This window comes from Arthrobotrys flagrans (assembly GCF_004000055.1).
Source record: "Arthrobotrys flagrans strain CBS H-5679 chromosome Unknown unitig_15, whole genome shotgun sequence".
Taxonomy (NCBI): Eukaryota; Fungi; Ascomycota; class Orbiliomycetes; order Orbiliales; family Orbiliaceae; genus Arthrobotrys; species Arthrobotrys flagrans.
Genome location: NW_027137545.1, coordinates 4,872,618 through 4,887,902, shown reverse-complemented (window position 1 = coordinate 4,887,902; position 15,285 = coordinate 4,872,618). Strand labels below are relative to the sequence as shown.

Sequence of the window (15,285 nt, the reverse complement as noted above, 5' to 3'; positions counted from 1 at the left end):
CTCTCGGAAAGTAGCCCTATTTGAACGGATAGAGTACTAAAGTATCGCACCATTTCACGGATGTGGTGTTGCAAAGCAGTGAGATTTTCAAGCGCTAGATCTACTGCCTCACACACATCTTTCTACGATACAAATATACTTTCGATTAGCTTTATCTAACACAATAACTAGGAATGGAGGTATAGATAAATTTTACCCATCTCCGAGTCTCCGATTTGGCGGTGTCAACATCCTCTTGGATAATAAACAATTGCCTCTCGAGTTCTCTAAGCATCCTGGATTGTAATTCGAGTCGATTTTCCGCTTCTCAGGCATATTTGGATTTATGGTAGACGTCGAAAGGCTGCAAACGCCACCTGTAGCAAGGCCCGCCATTTTAAATACCGAACTAAAGCCGAGGCTCAAGTTGGTTGACATCGCCGCTAAGTTACGGTAACCGTTAGCCAGCCTTCCCAAAACATGTTAACATATGTAGCGACCGATTCCCTATTGACTTACCGGACCCAGAGATCTAAGACGCTTTTCCAATTCAGCAGCCGCATCCTTAACGCTCCGAGCTACAATAGCTGCGTTATCAAACCTATTCTTTACATCGATTGTATCCCTCTCAGCAAGTCTGCAATCCCTTCCAACTTGTTCCTCATGTTTGACCTTTTCGAGGAATGTCTTTTGTGTTTCTCCTATGCTTAAGATTGCATTGTGGTTATGAATCCAAGTACTTGTAGCTCGATGGCTTGATATTTGATTTACCACTTTCAGCGGCTACTACTTCTGGCAAAATATTTGTTTTGTCTCTCTAGTCAGTGAAAGCCGTTTCTGTCGTTAAACCTCCAGTTTTCGAGACAGCGACTTGTTCTTCGAGACCGTGGAGTGCCCTTTCGAGGCGTTTTCTCGCGCACGGGTCGTATTTGCCAAAACTTTTCGATAATTCTATCAATCTGCGTGCATATATATTAGACTAGAATCCTAAAACATTAAGAAACCCAGACATCAGGCGAAATGAACACACATAACAGCCATCTCGACCAATCTCTTCCGCTCGAACCGAGATCTTATAAGCATCAGAGTAAGCTTGTTGGAAAGCCGACTGCCCATGGTTGGCAAGATGCAGAAGGTTCGATAGCAGTCTTTTGTTTCTACATACTGCTAGTAGCTGGCCGTCAAAAAGATCAGGATATGGATTTGCATCTTACGCTAATCTTGTGTCTTGAGGTTGCATGGAGAGAATTTCTTTCTTGGCGGTTAATGCAGCACAGAGACTGGTGATTTTGGGGCCGATTGGAAGTCTTTGGACCAGTCGTCCGTCAGGGCTAAGCTGACGACAGATTGGATTTCCATCGTAAAAATTTAATATTTTAGAAGTGCCGGTTGAATTGAATTTTGATTTTGTTAAAGATGGATCGATATCGCTATAGAGGTAGAAGCAGATCTGCCCTAACCAGGTTTAGACTCTCGCGGTCCTTTTTAAGATAGAACCCACTCCCTTCATCCTCACAGAAAGCTGGATTGTCGGGCAAGAAAACCGTGTAGCTCTGCCTTACGACGTTGAATTCGGCCTCGAGCGGCTGGAGTAGAGGCTGGTGTAGCTTGGAATTAATAGCAATAACGGAATCGTTGGAGATAAGCTCGCAAACAGCCTGTCGCATATATACGCTTATGCAAATAAATGAGTTGACTGTATACCGAACCCTCAAGCAAACCGTTTAGTCAAGAATACGGCACGGTATTCAAAAAACTGGCAGCCTTTCACAACGTTCCAAAACTAACCGTCAATATATCGACGAGCGTGAAATTTTCAAGCGGCGAGTCCCCGCTTTCCATCAGCGCCTGAAGTCAAAGCTGAATAATATGCATTGCATTGTGTAACCAGTATTTTAAAGGTTTAGACGGCTAGTTTACGAACAGGCAACCCTTTAGAGGACATTCATGCACGCGGGCCCCAGCGCATATAATAGTAGTAGGCTTTCGATAGTATGGTTATTGGATATGATTTGGAGGCTTCGATGAACAGGTGTTTAGGCGGCCTCACGCTCATATTTCTCACCAGACTGGAACGGATTAAAACTACACAAACAGGCTTCAATACCGTCGAAACCATGCTTGATTCCCATCACAATCGATATTCATTTACATTTACTCCGTCAAAAGGCCATAGACCCTCACCAATACCTACGACTAGTTGGTCATGTCTTCACCTGATTTCCACCTCCAGATTCTCGAACCAGAAGAAGAACAGCACATTCGAATGAACAACCTCCGAGCCCAATATAAAACTCGGATAGCAGGTGCAAGTAGCGATCTATTCCGGTTCATTAAATGCATCTGGGAGGTTGGAGGAGTACGGCAACCTCGAGCCAGGAGACGATAAAGTCGAAGGATATATCGATACCTCCGAGGATAACATCATATCCCTCAATATGATCGTTGGACAATCTACCTATAGAGAATTTCGGATATGCGGTATGAGTCGATGCTAATGCGAGAACGGTCCGGAGATTTGAGTCATAAGATAGAAGCTACGGTAAAAGCTATCTCAGATACAACTGGGAATATAAACCATCTCGATAAGGAAATCGAAGACCTCGCATTCAAAGTCCCTGGTTTAAGGATTGGTCTAGAGCAATCGGACGGGCTCAAGCAAAAAGCCGACCTTTTGGGCGAAAAATCAACATTGTTACACCGAATCGTTCATCAACACGTCGGAACAGTCATGGCAGCTAAAGAATCTATAACCATCGGGGAAAGGAAAACTAAAGAATCGGGGGTGGATATGCAGGGTCCAGGGTATGCAGGCACCAGAAGAGATCTTGCTTAAACCTTAGAAACCGTCATTGAGAAATTGAAGGAAGGAAGATTGCAACTCGAAGGGGAGTCTGACATGCTGGAAATGGGGGAGATGTTAGCCATGGTTGGAGATATTTCATCAGGCACTATCCAAGTCCTCGCGATCATGGATTCTTGTTAGACAGCTGGGGAAGATGGTTCGGGGGGTTTTAAAGCTGGTTTGGTCCCTTTAATTAATATAGTACTTTCATCTATTAAAAATCTGTTTAGCAAATTTTTATCAGATGTAACGAAAAGCCTCAACTATGCTATAATCCAAATCCTAATAACTTGTAACTGCTATATAATCTGTTAGAAGAATTTGAATTCAATACAATACAACCAGTTGTCAAACATATCCAAGTTTGTCCCCCGGATTAATTGCACCTTACTCGGTACTCGGAACCTATCCCGACTTCGAGGCTACATATCCTTGATTTTACTCTTGCATCCCAATTTAGAGCAGGTCTGCATGTCCTCTTATCTGATATCGCTTGCATCAGCCAACAAAGCCACAAGGCTGATGGATAGCCACCACCAAATTCTATACTTTTAATGCAGCCTTTTACTAGTGTTTTTGTTCTTCACGACATGGGTGATTCCAAATCCGGCACCGAACAGTGCATACTTAAAAACTATTCGTCCAAAATGGGCGTTTCCATGCTATTTTTGTAGGCTTGCAGAGCCTCCAATCGACGTTTCACATACAGAACAGCTTGGCGTGGGCATCTTTATCCCCACCATTGAAGCAATGGTTGTTGCCGTGTTATTTATTGGCCGCTGACATTCGTTAAAGTTATACACCCGTGTATTAAATGCCTCACATGCCGTCCGTGCATACGTTAGAAAAGCCGGTATTTGAGGGCGCCGGGTGTCAGCATTTTGGATTCCCCAAAAACCCATGTCCGCGGTAGGTGTGAAAACTTAACCCTCCTTCCTACTCTGTAATACTTTCCCTATGGACTCGAAGCCTAGTCGATGGCGCCCTTTGCGAATTAGCGAATCTTTATATAAAATAATAAAATAAAAAAGGCCACCGATCGAAAAGAGAAATCCAACAAATGGCAAGAGACGACGGCAACCTACCGGAAGCCGTACCGAGCACCTTACCGCAAACCTACTATAGCGACCAACTACCACAGGTGGTAGAATCAACAACACCAGACAAATGGCGACATCCACAGTTCGCGTCGTATACGCCTTCACCGCCGTTTATACCACCTACGGAAGATAGAAAAATATTGGGGTTAAGACGGACAACTTTCTTTTTATCGCTCGCATTGGCGGTTTTGATTGTTTTTGGAATTGCTTTGGGGGCGGGATTGGGCATTGGGTTGAGGCGTCAGAACAACAGTGGGAATACGAATAGCAGCGGAGCGGTGGGATTCTCAATTCGACGACTACGAACAGTTTCTAATGAATTTTAAATAGGAAACATCTTCGACAACATCGCCGCCGTCGATATCCACCACCAGCACTTCTACTCCAGCATCCACAAGCACAGCATGTAACCCCGCCCGAACGGCCGCGATCACAAACGGAGATTTCGAGGCAGGCGGCGAAACATCCGGCGATATCCGTCCATGGTACATCCCCGAGCTCGTCGCTCCCGCAACCTACGAAATCCTCAACGTCAACGGCACAAATGTCTTCCGCGCAATCTGCAATTCCGATCTAGAGCATGGAGCCTACACCAAGGTAAAACTCGCGCAAGAATTACGTACATGCCCGGGTACAGACTACGACTTTGAGTTTAGACATAATTTTCTTCCGGGGAATAACAGAAATGCTTATATTGTTGTTTTTATCGATGGAAATGAGGTGGCTAATATCAGAGCCGGACCGAACGATTGGGTTACCTATAGAGGGAATTTTACGTCGAAAAGTGGGAATTATTCTACGCTTCTGCAGGTGGATTTTGCACCGGTGGATTTTGATTCGCAGGAGTTTTTTGTAGATGATTTTGAGATTACGCCGGCTTAATCCCCTTCTTTCTCGACATTTTCACTTTTATGTTTTATATTTTTATATTACTTTTTCATTTTTCACTTTACGATGTATTCTCTATTCGAAGCCTCCCTTATAAAGCCGGTATTTTTGTTCACGGCGTACGCGTTTTCATTTGTAAACTTGAGAAAGACTCGGCGTGAGGCGGTACCACGTATATAATTCTACATGCTACAATGTACATCCGAACCGGTCGCATCCAAACCGAAGCTTCCGGTCACAAAATATTGATGTCTCTTAAACTGGACTGTACTACGTACTATTCCAGCTTGGTTTCGATGTTTTGAGACAGGCCGTCGATCGGTCTAGGTAGACGCGCAGGGTATACGATAATTATTGGAACTTGACAAGGTTCCCGTTCCACACAACACACCACCACTCCAACCTCCAAGCTCCCCATCACACCTTCCCTCTGTCACACATCTCCAACTTCATCAACCGCCACAATGGAAGACCACCTCTACACCACAACGACCCAATGCAAAACCTGGTCCTTCGGCCCCGGCACCCTCTCCACCCTCCGCCAAACCACCAACGCCGCCGGCGTGCGCTCCATAAAACGCGGCTGGAAACGCGCTCGTGTCGAAGCTTCGACCGCCAATACGCCACTCGCCACGACCCCAATCCCTTCGAACAATACCACCCCCACACCGGGCCCGGACCCCCTCTCGATCCCGGACCCCGAACCCTTAACCCCCTCCGAAGAACTCATCTTGGTAAACTACTACATGCTCCGCCTAATGGCCATGTCCGACATCTTCTCCTTCCCATCATCCGTAAAAGCCACAGCCTGCATCTTCCTCTCCCGTTTCCACCTACACCACTCGGTACACTCCTACCACCCAAAGCATCTATTAACCACAATCCTCTTCCTCGCCACGAAAACCGAAAATAACTATCTCTCAACCGCGGAGTTTTGTAAACGAATACCAAAGTTGACACCGGAGGCGGTGTTGAAGTATGAATTCAAGGTTGCCGGGGGCATCGGCTGGGATTTTGAGATTAGACATCCGTTGAGGGGGGCCGATGGGGGGATTATGGAATTATTGACGGCTTTGGGAACAAGTAACTCCGACCCGGGGATCCAGACTTTGAAAGAGAAATTAGGCCAAAACCCATCTAGAAGAGTCACAGACGCCGCCGGACGTATGAAAGGATACCTCACAAAGGAAGCACTAGTCTCAGACGTCTACTACCACTACACCCCTCCCCAAATCTTCCTCGGTGCCCTCTGGCTAGCCGACAAAGAACTCGCAGAGGCATACATCGAATGGCGTTTCGGCGAAAACTCAACAATGGGCCGTCCCCTAAAAAAGAAGAAAAAGGACAAGAAAGGAAAAGAAAGGGCCATCGAAGATGAGAACACAAATGAACCTAAAAAACCACCGGCGTTGGCACCAAAGTTGATTCCAGCGGTTATCGCATGCGCAGAGATGATGTTAAAGGCACAAGAGTACGAAAAGATTCCGGTTGATGTGCTGAAAAGGATTGATAAGAAACTGCATCGATGTCAGAATCCTCAGAAATTTTTGGGCGCGGGGTCGCCGATTGGGATTGGGAATGATGCTCCTCCGAAGAAACAGGCTGAGGAAGCTGCTCCGCCGCCGGAGAAGAGGAGGAAGACGGAGGAGGATTTGTTTGGTGGGTCTTTACGATGAATACCTATAATTTCATCTCTATTGTCCCTCTCTTGTGTTTCATCTAGAAGGTTTATAATGGCGTCACGGGTTTTTATGAAGTTAAAGGATTCAAGCATTTCGGCGCAATTTCGTGTCTAGATCTGATCGATAATAGGGTATATTTACTTACTCATATCTGTTCAATAACACCACATTTTCATACCAAATTAAGATGTTCCCAATATACTAATAAATACACTCTAAACTTCATAATGCATAACATCCAAATTACTTCATAACTCATCAACCCAGCCCTCAAATCATATCTTACAATTTCACCCCAATAAATATAATATCTAATACCTCCTCTGCCTCTTCCCCCTATCCTGTTCCTCCTCCTCCTCCTCCTCCTCCTCCTCCCTCTCATTACTATAAATAGTAACCGGCTGCGTCTCCCTCCACACCCCCGTAAACATCGGATCCTTCTCCGCCTTCTCCGCATACCTCAACAACGCCTCTCTAGGATCCTCATCTCTCATCCCACTCAACGCCACATTCTTCCTAATATGTTCTTCATCAGGCGTACTCTTCGCAAACGGCGTAGCATGCGGTTTGAAAGGTTTATAAGCATTAGCTAGATTACTAGCTTTTGCCAACGATTTTGTTTTTGATGGAAGCACGGCATTGGGGAGGTATATTGCGTCGGCGTTCATCCCGGTGGCTATGTCGGTTGTCAAGGATGGGTCGTCGTCTATGTGGCGTTTTTTGAGGGGGTTGGAGAGGATTGTGAGGGCACCGCGGGTGGAGGATTTGGGGGAGTAGAGGATTTTGATGGTGGAGTCGGTGGAGGTTGTGAAGATTTGGTTGAGGCGGGGGTGCCAGAGGGAAGATATTACCGGGATTCCCGGGGTGATTTGGAGGGTTTTTTCGGAGCGAAGGGTAGCTGGGGAGAGGAAGTGGAGGTTTCCGAGGGAGTCGGAGGTTAGGACTGTTGAGGAGTCTGGGGAGAAGGAGATACTGGTGTTTTGAGAGGTCGCGGGGAGGTCGGAGCGGGTCATGATTGGTTTTTTGAATTTACGGGTATCCCATGCTATATTTATATAAATATCATTAGCATCGAAGTCTTCAAGATATAGACCGTGAAAAGAGAACTTACACTTAACAGTCCCGTCCAACCCCCTACTAATCACCAAGTTCCCATCCCTCGAAAACGCCACCCCGGATATCCCCACCTCCCTATCGTGCGCCTCTTCCACCGTAGCCATAGGTCTGCTGAACGGTCCATCTCCTCCCCACAACGTTAACCCCCCATCTTGACTCCCCGCCGCCAACAGCTTCTTCCCACCTTGGCTTGGATCGTCCCATTTCACACACATAACCCTCGTTCTCCCACCCTTCGCCGTCCGAGATTTAACCACAATGACCTCCTTCTGCTGTCTCTTCTGATTAACATCCCATATCCTAACCGTTGAGTCGGAACTACACGTCACCAACAAGTTTCTATCGGTTGGATGCCACGTCCCGCTTAACACCTCGGACACATGCCCTTTAGTGTTATTCATATCTCTGAGATACTGATCCCCTTTCACAAACTCGACAACCTCGTATCCATCTCTATCGAAGACTTTTGCTTGCGCGCAGGATGGAATGACCAGGATGTTTTCACCGTTAATAGAGAATTCGGAGTGATGGAGTAAATGACCTTCACGGGGTTCGATGGTTTTGAAGGAGTGAAGATGGTTGGAGGCCATGGCTGTGAAGTCGTAGAGTTTTAAAAGGGAATCGTGGGAGGAAGTTATCATTCTCATGCCGGAGGGGTCGAGGGATATGGAGGTTACGGATTTTGTATGGTCCTTAATGATAAGTTCGTGGGTTATTGGGAATTCTTCTTCTTCGTCACTATCTGAATCGTCGGAGTCGGAGTCGGAGTCTGAATTTTTATTCGACAGCTTATTCGATGGTTTATTATCACCATCATTATCGCCCTGAGGTAGCGCCTTGGGAGGAGAAGCTGGGTTATCAACCCTTTTCAGCTTATCATGCTGTGGCGCGGATTTGGCTACCGCCTGCTTTCCGAAGGATTTGGGAAGGAAGGCGGCCATAGGGTCGTTGGGATCTATAAACGGGGATTCGATTATAGGATCGTCATCATTGGCATCATCTATGCCTTTGCGCTTTAGCGTGCCGCTCATTCTTGATATTGTGGAAGGGAAGGGATGGTGTGGAGGTTGATGGGTATTGAGGATGATGTCGACGAGGTTCGCGCGGCTTGGGTGGTTGTAGAGAACTAGTCTTGGCGCGATTCGGTAAGGTCTTGGCATAGAGATGTTGGATTTTTTGAGGTCAACGCATTCCCTGATTTGAGCAGTTGGCACTCACGAGATCAGTTGGTGCTACCTACCAAGTGACTATAGCAAAATTCAGAAATAATGTGTATGGTGGAGCAAGGAGTGGACATACCGAGTGAAGGCTCTCACAGGATTGGCGTACTTTGCGCAGGCGGTTGTTGAATTTGAATGTCTATTGTTCAATGCTAATGTCTGGGTCAGCGTCCTTGGATGGTGGAAATACCGGGGCATCCTCTCGACGGCTCAGGTATGTCACGAAATATTTGTTGGAGGCCGCTAGGCTAGGGCAACCCGAAGGCAGGGACGCCTATAAGTGCCAAGACGGCTTCGGATAGCTCATGTTGAGTAACTTGTATTTACATCAAGGCGCCTTGATCGACGTCCAGTGACCTACAATACGGCTCAGATGCAGGAAGTATAACTTGTTTGGTCGGTTTTTTTTTTTTTTTTTTTTTTTTTTGGGTTGGGGGGAGCCTCAAACAGCACTGTACCGGTATATCACGGCCCCAAACCAAAGGCTCTTAAGTATAGTATTGGCGACTCTTATCTGGGCCCATGGCCTGTATCGATTGTTTCACAGCGCCTCGCCGACGGTCCAAGTTGCTTCACAGACGAACCGATTTCACAGGTTTAGGATGCTCGCATGGACAAAAACAGCTCTTGGAGCGACTACTCTTGCATTTCGCTTATTCGAATTCCTCAAGATCGCAAGAACGTCAAATTGTACAACTTATCTGCGAGCTTTTGGCTTTGGTATGACTTCAGATCAGATCTTAAATGTTCTACGTCAATGCCATAAATACTAGTAGATACCTAGGTAGATCCCGATACAGGAATATTGGAAACACCTCGCTAGAAAGCCGCTTTGATTTTGACATTTCTGCGGTACTAGAAATCATATTTGCGGGATTAAGGTTAGTTTAGTCTACCATACTTTGGGATCCCAGACTTGCAAATTCTTACATCTTCGTAGGTAGGTAAAAGGTCCGGCTCTCTTTCATGGTTACAGTTATTTCGTCGCATTGACAGTGTTCTTTTTCCGATCTGGCCGACAATCAGAGATCAGGGCTTGTTTTGGATACATGTTGCTTTGCTACATCACGATTTGGGCAACTCTACTCGTTGCCACCGGAATAGCTGGTGACTGTTCCCAGGTCTGCCGGGAGAATTGCGTCGCTGAAGGTGTTGGCGGCCAACTAGAATTTCACTTTTAGTTCCGTTCATTTTTTATAATGGGCCGATTGGTTAATCTTACGTTGTCTCTTCCCTGGTGGATTATTCTCAGTTTGTGTGCTAGTGCTTGTTGAGATGCTGCACCAGGTCTTTGCATGAACTCCTTAATATCAGAGTAAATATGTACGAATTTTTCTTTCCATTTTTTAATTTTGTCCTGTGAATTTTGTTTCTTTTTTTTTAAAAAAACTTACTAGTTACATTCGTTCTGATATCCTGATATTAATTACCTACCCAAGTAATTAGGTAATTAAGGCATTCTATAATCAATTCTAATTCATCACGAAATTTTGAGCTTCTACAACAACAGACCACTCGATATCACCACAGTCCCGGAACAAGCTACATGACCTAATCACAATCATCATAAATACCCCCACCCCACCTTTCCCCCCATCATCCCACACCCTCCCCACCGCCCTCTCCTGAAACAAATACGACCATCTAGTCTTCTGCATCGCAGAAGACATATACCACGTTACCTCAACCTCCACCCCCTCTTCTTTACTATAATCCATACACAAATAAGTCGCTTCGGGTTCTTCACGCGGACTGTCATTTGCATTCGGCATGACTACTATTATCTCTAGGTTTGGTTTTGCAGGGGCAGTGTGGACGGCTAGTTTGGTAATGTAGGGGAGGAGGAGGGTTTTGTAGGTTTCTTGCGGAGTGGATTTGGTGTGTAGGTGTTCGAGGCGGAGGACTCGGAGGCCTAGGTGGAGGGGGAGCTATGTATATTTTTTACCCATCAGCAAAGTTTTTCCATATACTTTCATCTAAAACTTCAGAAGCGAGGATTTATGAACTGACCTTATCAACCCCAAACCACGGCACCGCAAGTTCCTCCAAAACCGGCCAGTTCTCAATAGTAAACGGATACCTCTCCAAACCCTCTCCAACCAACCTTTCCCCAACAGGACAAGTCTGGCCTGGTAAAAGCTTATGGACTTGGTGACAGTTAAGCCATAACCTCTTCAATGTATATCTATGTGAGTACACCGTTTCCAAATCCCAACCGCCAAATGATGATAATTGTAATGTATGTAGATGGTTTAGTCTTTCGAGGAGTCTATTTTTTTTTTTTTTTTCTGAGTTCATGTTCGTCCAGTCGACTTTTTCAGGAGGCTGGGTTAGTTGGAGGGAGTGAAGCGGGGCACCGTTGTCCAGGATATATTCTGTTAGATCTTGGGTATCCTTTCCGGCGTGGAGTACCAACGAAGAAAGTCTTTGGAAGTCGGTTGATAAATGAAGTAACCAGTTTGCGAACATGCTGTCGGCGTCCATCTCAATCCGTAACTTCTCTAACGACAAGAACTTCAATTTCGGCCGTTGATAATCAGGACCTTCATCACCACTATTCTCCAATCCATCAAATTCAACAGCTTCATAAAACGTCGCTGCGATTTCTAAACTCCGGAGCGTGGTTGAACATCTTTCTATTGTGAGGAATATCCCACGTATGATATTTGTATCCGCGAAGTTGAATTTAAGCCGCTCGAGGTTTAGAGATGTAACAGTGGTTAGTAATGATTGGTAGGGGATTGTGTTCCGGGATTCGCGGTGGAAGGCGCGGGGTTCGATGCCCGCTTCTAGGGTATGGAGGTTTGGGATTGAGTGTAGGATTGCGACGAACATTCTTAGGGGAATATTTCTCGGTATTCTGAATAATTCCGCAGGTTGCGAGTTAGAAATCTCGATGTGCCACTGATCCAACAAAAGATACTCACACCACAGCCCTCAACCCCCCCGCCACACCCCCCAATTTCCTCAAAATCATCGCCAAAATAACCTCATCAGGCCTTTTAATCCCATGATGCTTAATCTTCGTACAAACCCCATCTCTATGATCACGTGCCGTATCCACCACTATAAACTGCTTAACATGTTTTAACCCCTCGGGAGCATTTAGGATCCTTTCTGACTTTCTATCATCGAGATATCCTTGTGCACATCCCTTTGCGGGGTAGACGAAATGGTGGTGAAGGTTTCTCCAGTCGCAGGAGGGGTCGAGGATACAGAGTTTTAGGGTTTCGGGGAAGAGTTTCGGGGTGGTGAGGTGGCGGAGGGTGGTGCAGGTTTTTGAGAGGGAGGAGAGGGAGTCCTTTGGGACCTGTGAGTTGGTTAGTAGATAAATAGAATTGTGACAACGATATTATGCTTTTAGGTAGACTTACATATTCTATTATATCTTTAAGGATCTCAGCCGGGATCTCTAAAAGCCTTGACCGTTGAGTCGAGCTTTGTGCTCCATGGATGACAGCTGTCCCCTTCGTATCCATTGTGAAAAATATTGATAGTCTTGCTCCCAGACCTCTGTTGGCTAAGAGTTTAGATATCGGTACATAGGGTATTTAATTAGCCAATTCACGAATTCCACGACTCGAATCGAATCGACTAGGAAGGCAGAAGGATGTTCCTCGATTTTATATACCGTAGCTCGGTTCTAAATACCAGCCACCTCCCTGTTCTGAGCACTCAGAGTCATGTAGAACTTCGCGCGGGGCTCGCTGAGGGCGAACGATTTGCATGCTGCATTCTGCTGCGCGTGGCTGCTGACCGCGAACTTCCAAGATGGCAACCTTGACGCCCGAAACGGCATGGCATGTTGCAGAATGATTGAACAACGCACCGAAGCCTTCAAATTTTAGCCCGCTGGCTCGCTGGTTTCCTAGAATATCGATTGTATACTAATTAAGAATTTCGACTATGTACGTACATATAACTCTATCAAATTTGGTGTTAAAATAAATCCCATTTTTGACTAGCACTATCCTCCATAAACGTCTCATTGATATTCTGCCTGGACGAAGACCTCAAAAACTCATGCCAATTCCTATTATCGAAAATCCTTCCCGTCTCTCCATCTTCACAGTTATCCAACAAGAAAGGCATCGGCTTCACCCCAAAGACCTTAAGAAAGTCACCTTCAGGATACACTGTTATCTTAGGCTTCAGATCCTGGGATTTTATGATAAAATACACTTCTGTTCCGTCGAAAGTACCGACCATAAGTTCTAGTGCAGGAGTGGCGCTGTATTGCAGAAGGGCGGTTTCCCAGAGTTGGGAGACGTAAGCGCGCATTTTTAAGGTATAGGCTTCGATTGTTTCGCAGTCGGATTTGAAGCAGAGGTCGGAGAGGAGGCGGAGGGCTTTTAGGGTGTGCATCATTGGGATCTATATTTTTAAAATTTGTTCCATTAGAATTCCAGTCCCAATAATCATATCATCTTCATATCCTTACCTTCTCCCATCCAACATATTGAATCGCCAATTCCTCCAAACAAGGCCAGTTTTCAGAGGTGAACCGATACTTAGGCCCTTCGTTGAAAAGATCAGCCGTCATATGACACTTAAAGTGTGACTGACACTTCTGTTCAGACGCATGGCACTGCAACCAAAGCTGCTTCAACGATAGTCGGTGGGAAAACACCGTTCTCATATCCCAATTATTCAGATTCGACAGAACTAGCGTCTTCAATGGTGCTAATTGCGGCAAAACTATGTCTAGAGGCATAGGGTGCTGGTCATTATCCCAAGAACATTTTAGCAACCGAAGACAATGAAGTCTGGGAGCGTTTGATTCTACTAGTCCGCGAAGTAGATTTTCTGGGGAAAAGCAGAATTCGAGTCTGACATGGGTAAGTTTTTTGCAGTCTGTAGCCAGGTGGCCGAGGATATCCACGATGTCTTGGTAATCATCCATCGCTGTCACCCAAAGTTCCTCGAGGGAGGGAAGACTAATCTTTCGATCTTCTTCTTTGATCTCTTGAACCATCGTATCAAGATTATTTTTGAAATCAAACTCCCTATTTTTTGTGATAAACCGGCAAAGGCCATCTTCGTTTTCGATTTTCCATTCTTGACTAGCCTTGCCAGAAACAGGTTTAATGTTAAGTCCTCGGAGTGACTGTCCCATACGTCGAAGAGTTTGTAGTATTACCGGTATAGCTTGTGTGTCAAACTGCTCAAGTTCAAGCCAATTGAGACTTAGCGGTTTTCCATTTTCTGCGTTCGCAAGCGTTACAGATTTTTCATCATCGGAGGGGTCTACCAATGCAATATTTCCGACTTTGAGCAATCGAAGGCTTGGGAACGATCGTAGGATAAAGTCTAGGGACTTCAACGAAAGCTGAATATGAGAAGGTAGCCTAATTTCACCATCCCATTAGCAACCCCACGAACCTTGAGCTCTCTACCAACCATACTTAATAATCCTCAAATAACCCACCTCTCCCAACCTCCTAACCACCGCTCTAATCATAAAATTATCCCTCCTAATCCTCGCCTCCGTAAGTCCCAACGTCATATGTCCATGTGGCAAAAACCGTGGACTATAAATATCAAGCACCCTCGCATACCCCAGCGTTCGCGTAGAAGCCTCCAAAATCGCTTCGACGGTTCGCAATTCTACATCCTGGTATTTACTAGTATAGACGAAGTCACCGTCGTCGTCTGGTGCTACTTCTGCACCTTCGAGTTCCAGACTTATGGTGCGGTAGAGGATTGGGGAGGCGAGTTTTAGGGCTGTAGAACAAGTGAGGGCGAAGCTTTTGAGGCCGTCACATGGGAGCTACATTTGGATAAATTTTCTTGTTAGTGAAGAAGGTTTTAAGTTTTGTGGAGAAGGGAAACTTACGTAAATCAGTATTCGTCCGACCACCTCGTCCGGGAGAATCCATAGGTTTTTCGATACCATAGTTAGATTTCAGTGTGTTAAAGTGAGTTCTAGGGCTAGGATCTCAACAGCTGGTAGAAAAATAGATAGACCAATATAAATGCCCAAGAAAATATACAATGAATGGATCAAACTGGAGTCGACTCGCAGACGCGACGCGCTCCCAGCCCCAACTGTGCCCAGCCCTTGCCCAGCCATACTAGCCTCATTCGATGTTCGAGGTTTGAAAGTCGTGAAGCGACGCAGTGGTTAGGACCTATTATGAGTAAGGACATTTTACAAAAAAAAACGAAACAGAAAGGAAGAAAAGAAAAGAAAGAAAAGAACAAAAAGTTCATAAATAAGAATATGCGCCTCAGGAGAAAATATCTAGATAACGTATTGTGGTGGGAAGTGAAACACAACAACGATTACGGAGGCCTCACCAGCCAAAAAACGCGCCGCCTTGAACACCGATTACATTACTGATATCACCACCACAACAGCACTCTTGCCTATTATTATCATAGGCACCGACCCCCTGGATTATGGGTTCTATTTGATATATCTTTTTGAAATATCCGGCACGAAATCATATCAC

General features: G+C 45.6%; 5 protein-coding genes across 6 annotated transcripts; 2 read left to right on the top strand and 3 right to left on the bottom strand.

Annotated features, from left to right (window-relative positions):
• Positions 1 to 3,884: 3,884 nt before the first annotated feature.
• DFL_001333 (uncharacterized protein) lies at positions 3,885 to 4,806 on the top strand (the record flags this gene model as incomplete). The annotated part of the gene is made up of 2 exons (XM_067629937.1): positions 3,885 to 4,202; positions 4,255 to 4,806. The coding sequence occupies 2 exons, from the start codon at positions 3,885 to 3,887 to the stop codon at positions 4,804 to 4,806; spliced, it is 870 nt and encodes a 289-aa protein (XP_067495908.1).
• A 470-nt stretch (positions 4,807 to 5,276) lies between these two features.
• Positions 5,277 to 6,488, top strand: DFL_001332 (uncharacterized protein; the record flags this gene model as incomplete). The annotated part of the gene is made up of 1 exon (XM_067629936.1): positions 5,277 to 6,488. One exon carries the CDS (start codon positions 5,277 to 5,279, stop codon positions 6,486 to 6,488), a length of 1,212 nt encoding a protein of 403 aa, XP_067495907.1.
• A 317-nt stretch (positions 6,489 to 6,805) lies between these two features.
• DFL_001331 (uncharacterized protein) lies at positions 6,806 to 8,641 on the bottom strand (the record flags this gene model as incomplete). Its single annotated transcript, XM_067629935.1, has 2 exons — positions 6,806 to 7,539; positions 7,606 to 8,641. The coding sequence occupies 2 exons, from the start codon at positions 8,639 to 8,641 to the stop codon at positions 6,806 to 6,808; spliced, it is 1,770 nt and encodes a 589-aa protein (XP_067495906.1).
• Positions 8,642 to 10,302: 1,661 nt separating this feature from the next.
• On the bottom strand, positions 10,303 to 12,309 carry DFL_001330 (uncharacterized protein; the record flags this gene model as incomplete). Of its 2 annotated transcripts, none has more annotated exons than XM_067629934.1 (4): positions 10,303 to 10,758; positions 10,841 to 11,690; positions 11,758 to 12,140; positions 12,205 to 12,309. In XM_067629934.1, the coding sequence occupies 4 exons, from the start codon at positions 12,307 to 12,309 to the stop codon at positions 10,303 to 10,305; spliced, it is 1,794 nt and encodes a 597-aa protein (XP_067495905.1). The 2 variants fall into 2 exon arrangements, with proteins under 2 accessions (XP_067495905.1, XP_067495904.1); XM_067629933.1 differs by having other exon boundaries at positions 11,758 to 12,131.
• A 460-nt stretch (positions 12,310 to 12,769) lies between these two features.
• DFL_001329 (uncharacterized protein) lies at positions 12,770 to 14,726 on the bottom strand (the record flags this gene model as incomplete). Its single annotated transcript, XM_067629931.1, has 4 exons — positions 12,770 to 13,204; positions 13,272 to 14,178; positions 14,236 to 14,600; positions 14,667 to 14,726. The coding sequence occupies 4 exons, from the start codon at positions 14,724 to 14,726 to the stop codon at positions 12,770 to 12,772; spliced, it is 1,767 nt and encodes a 588-aa protein (XP_067495903.1).
• Positions 14,727 to 15,285: the final 559 nt, after the last annotated feature.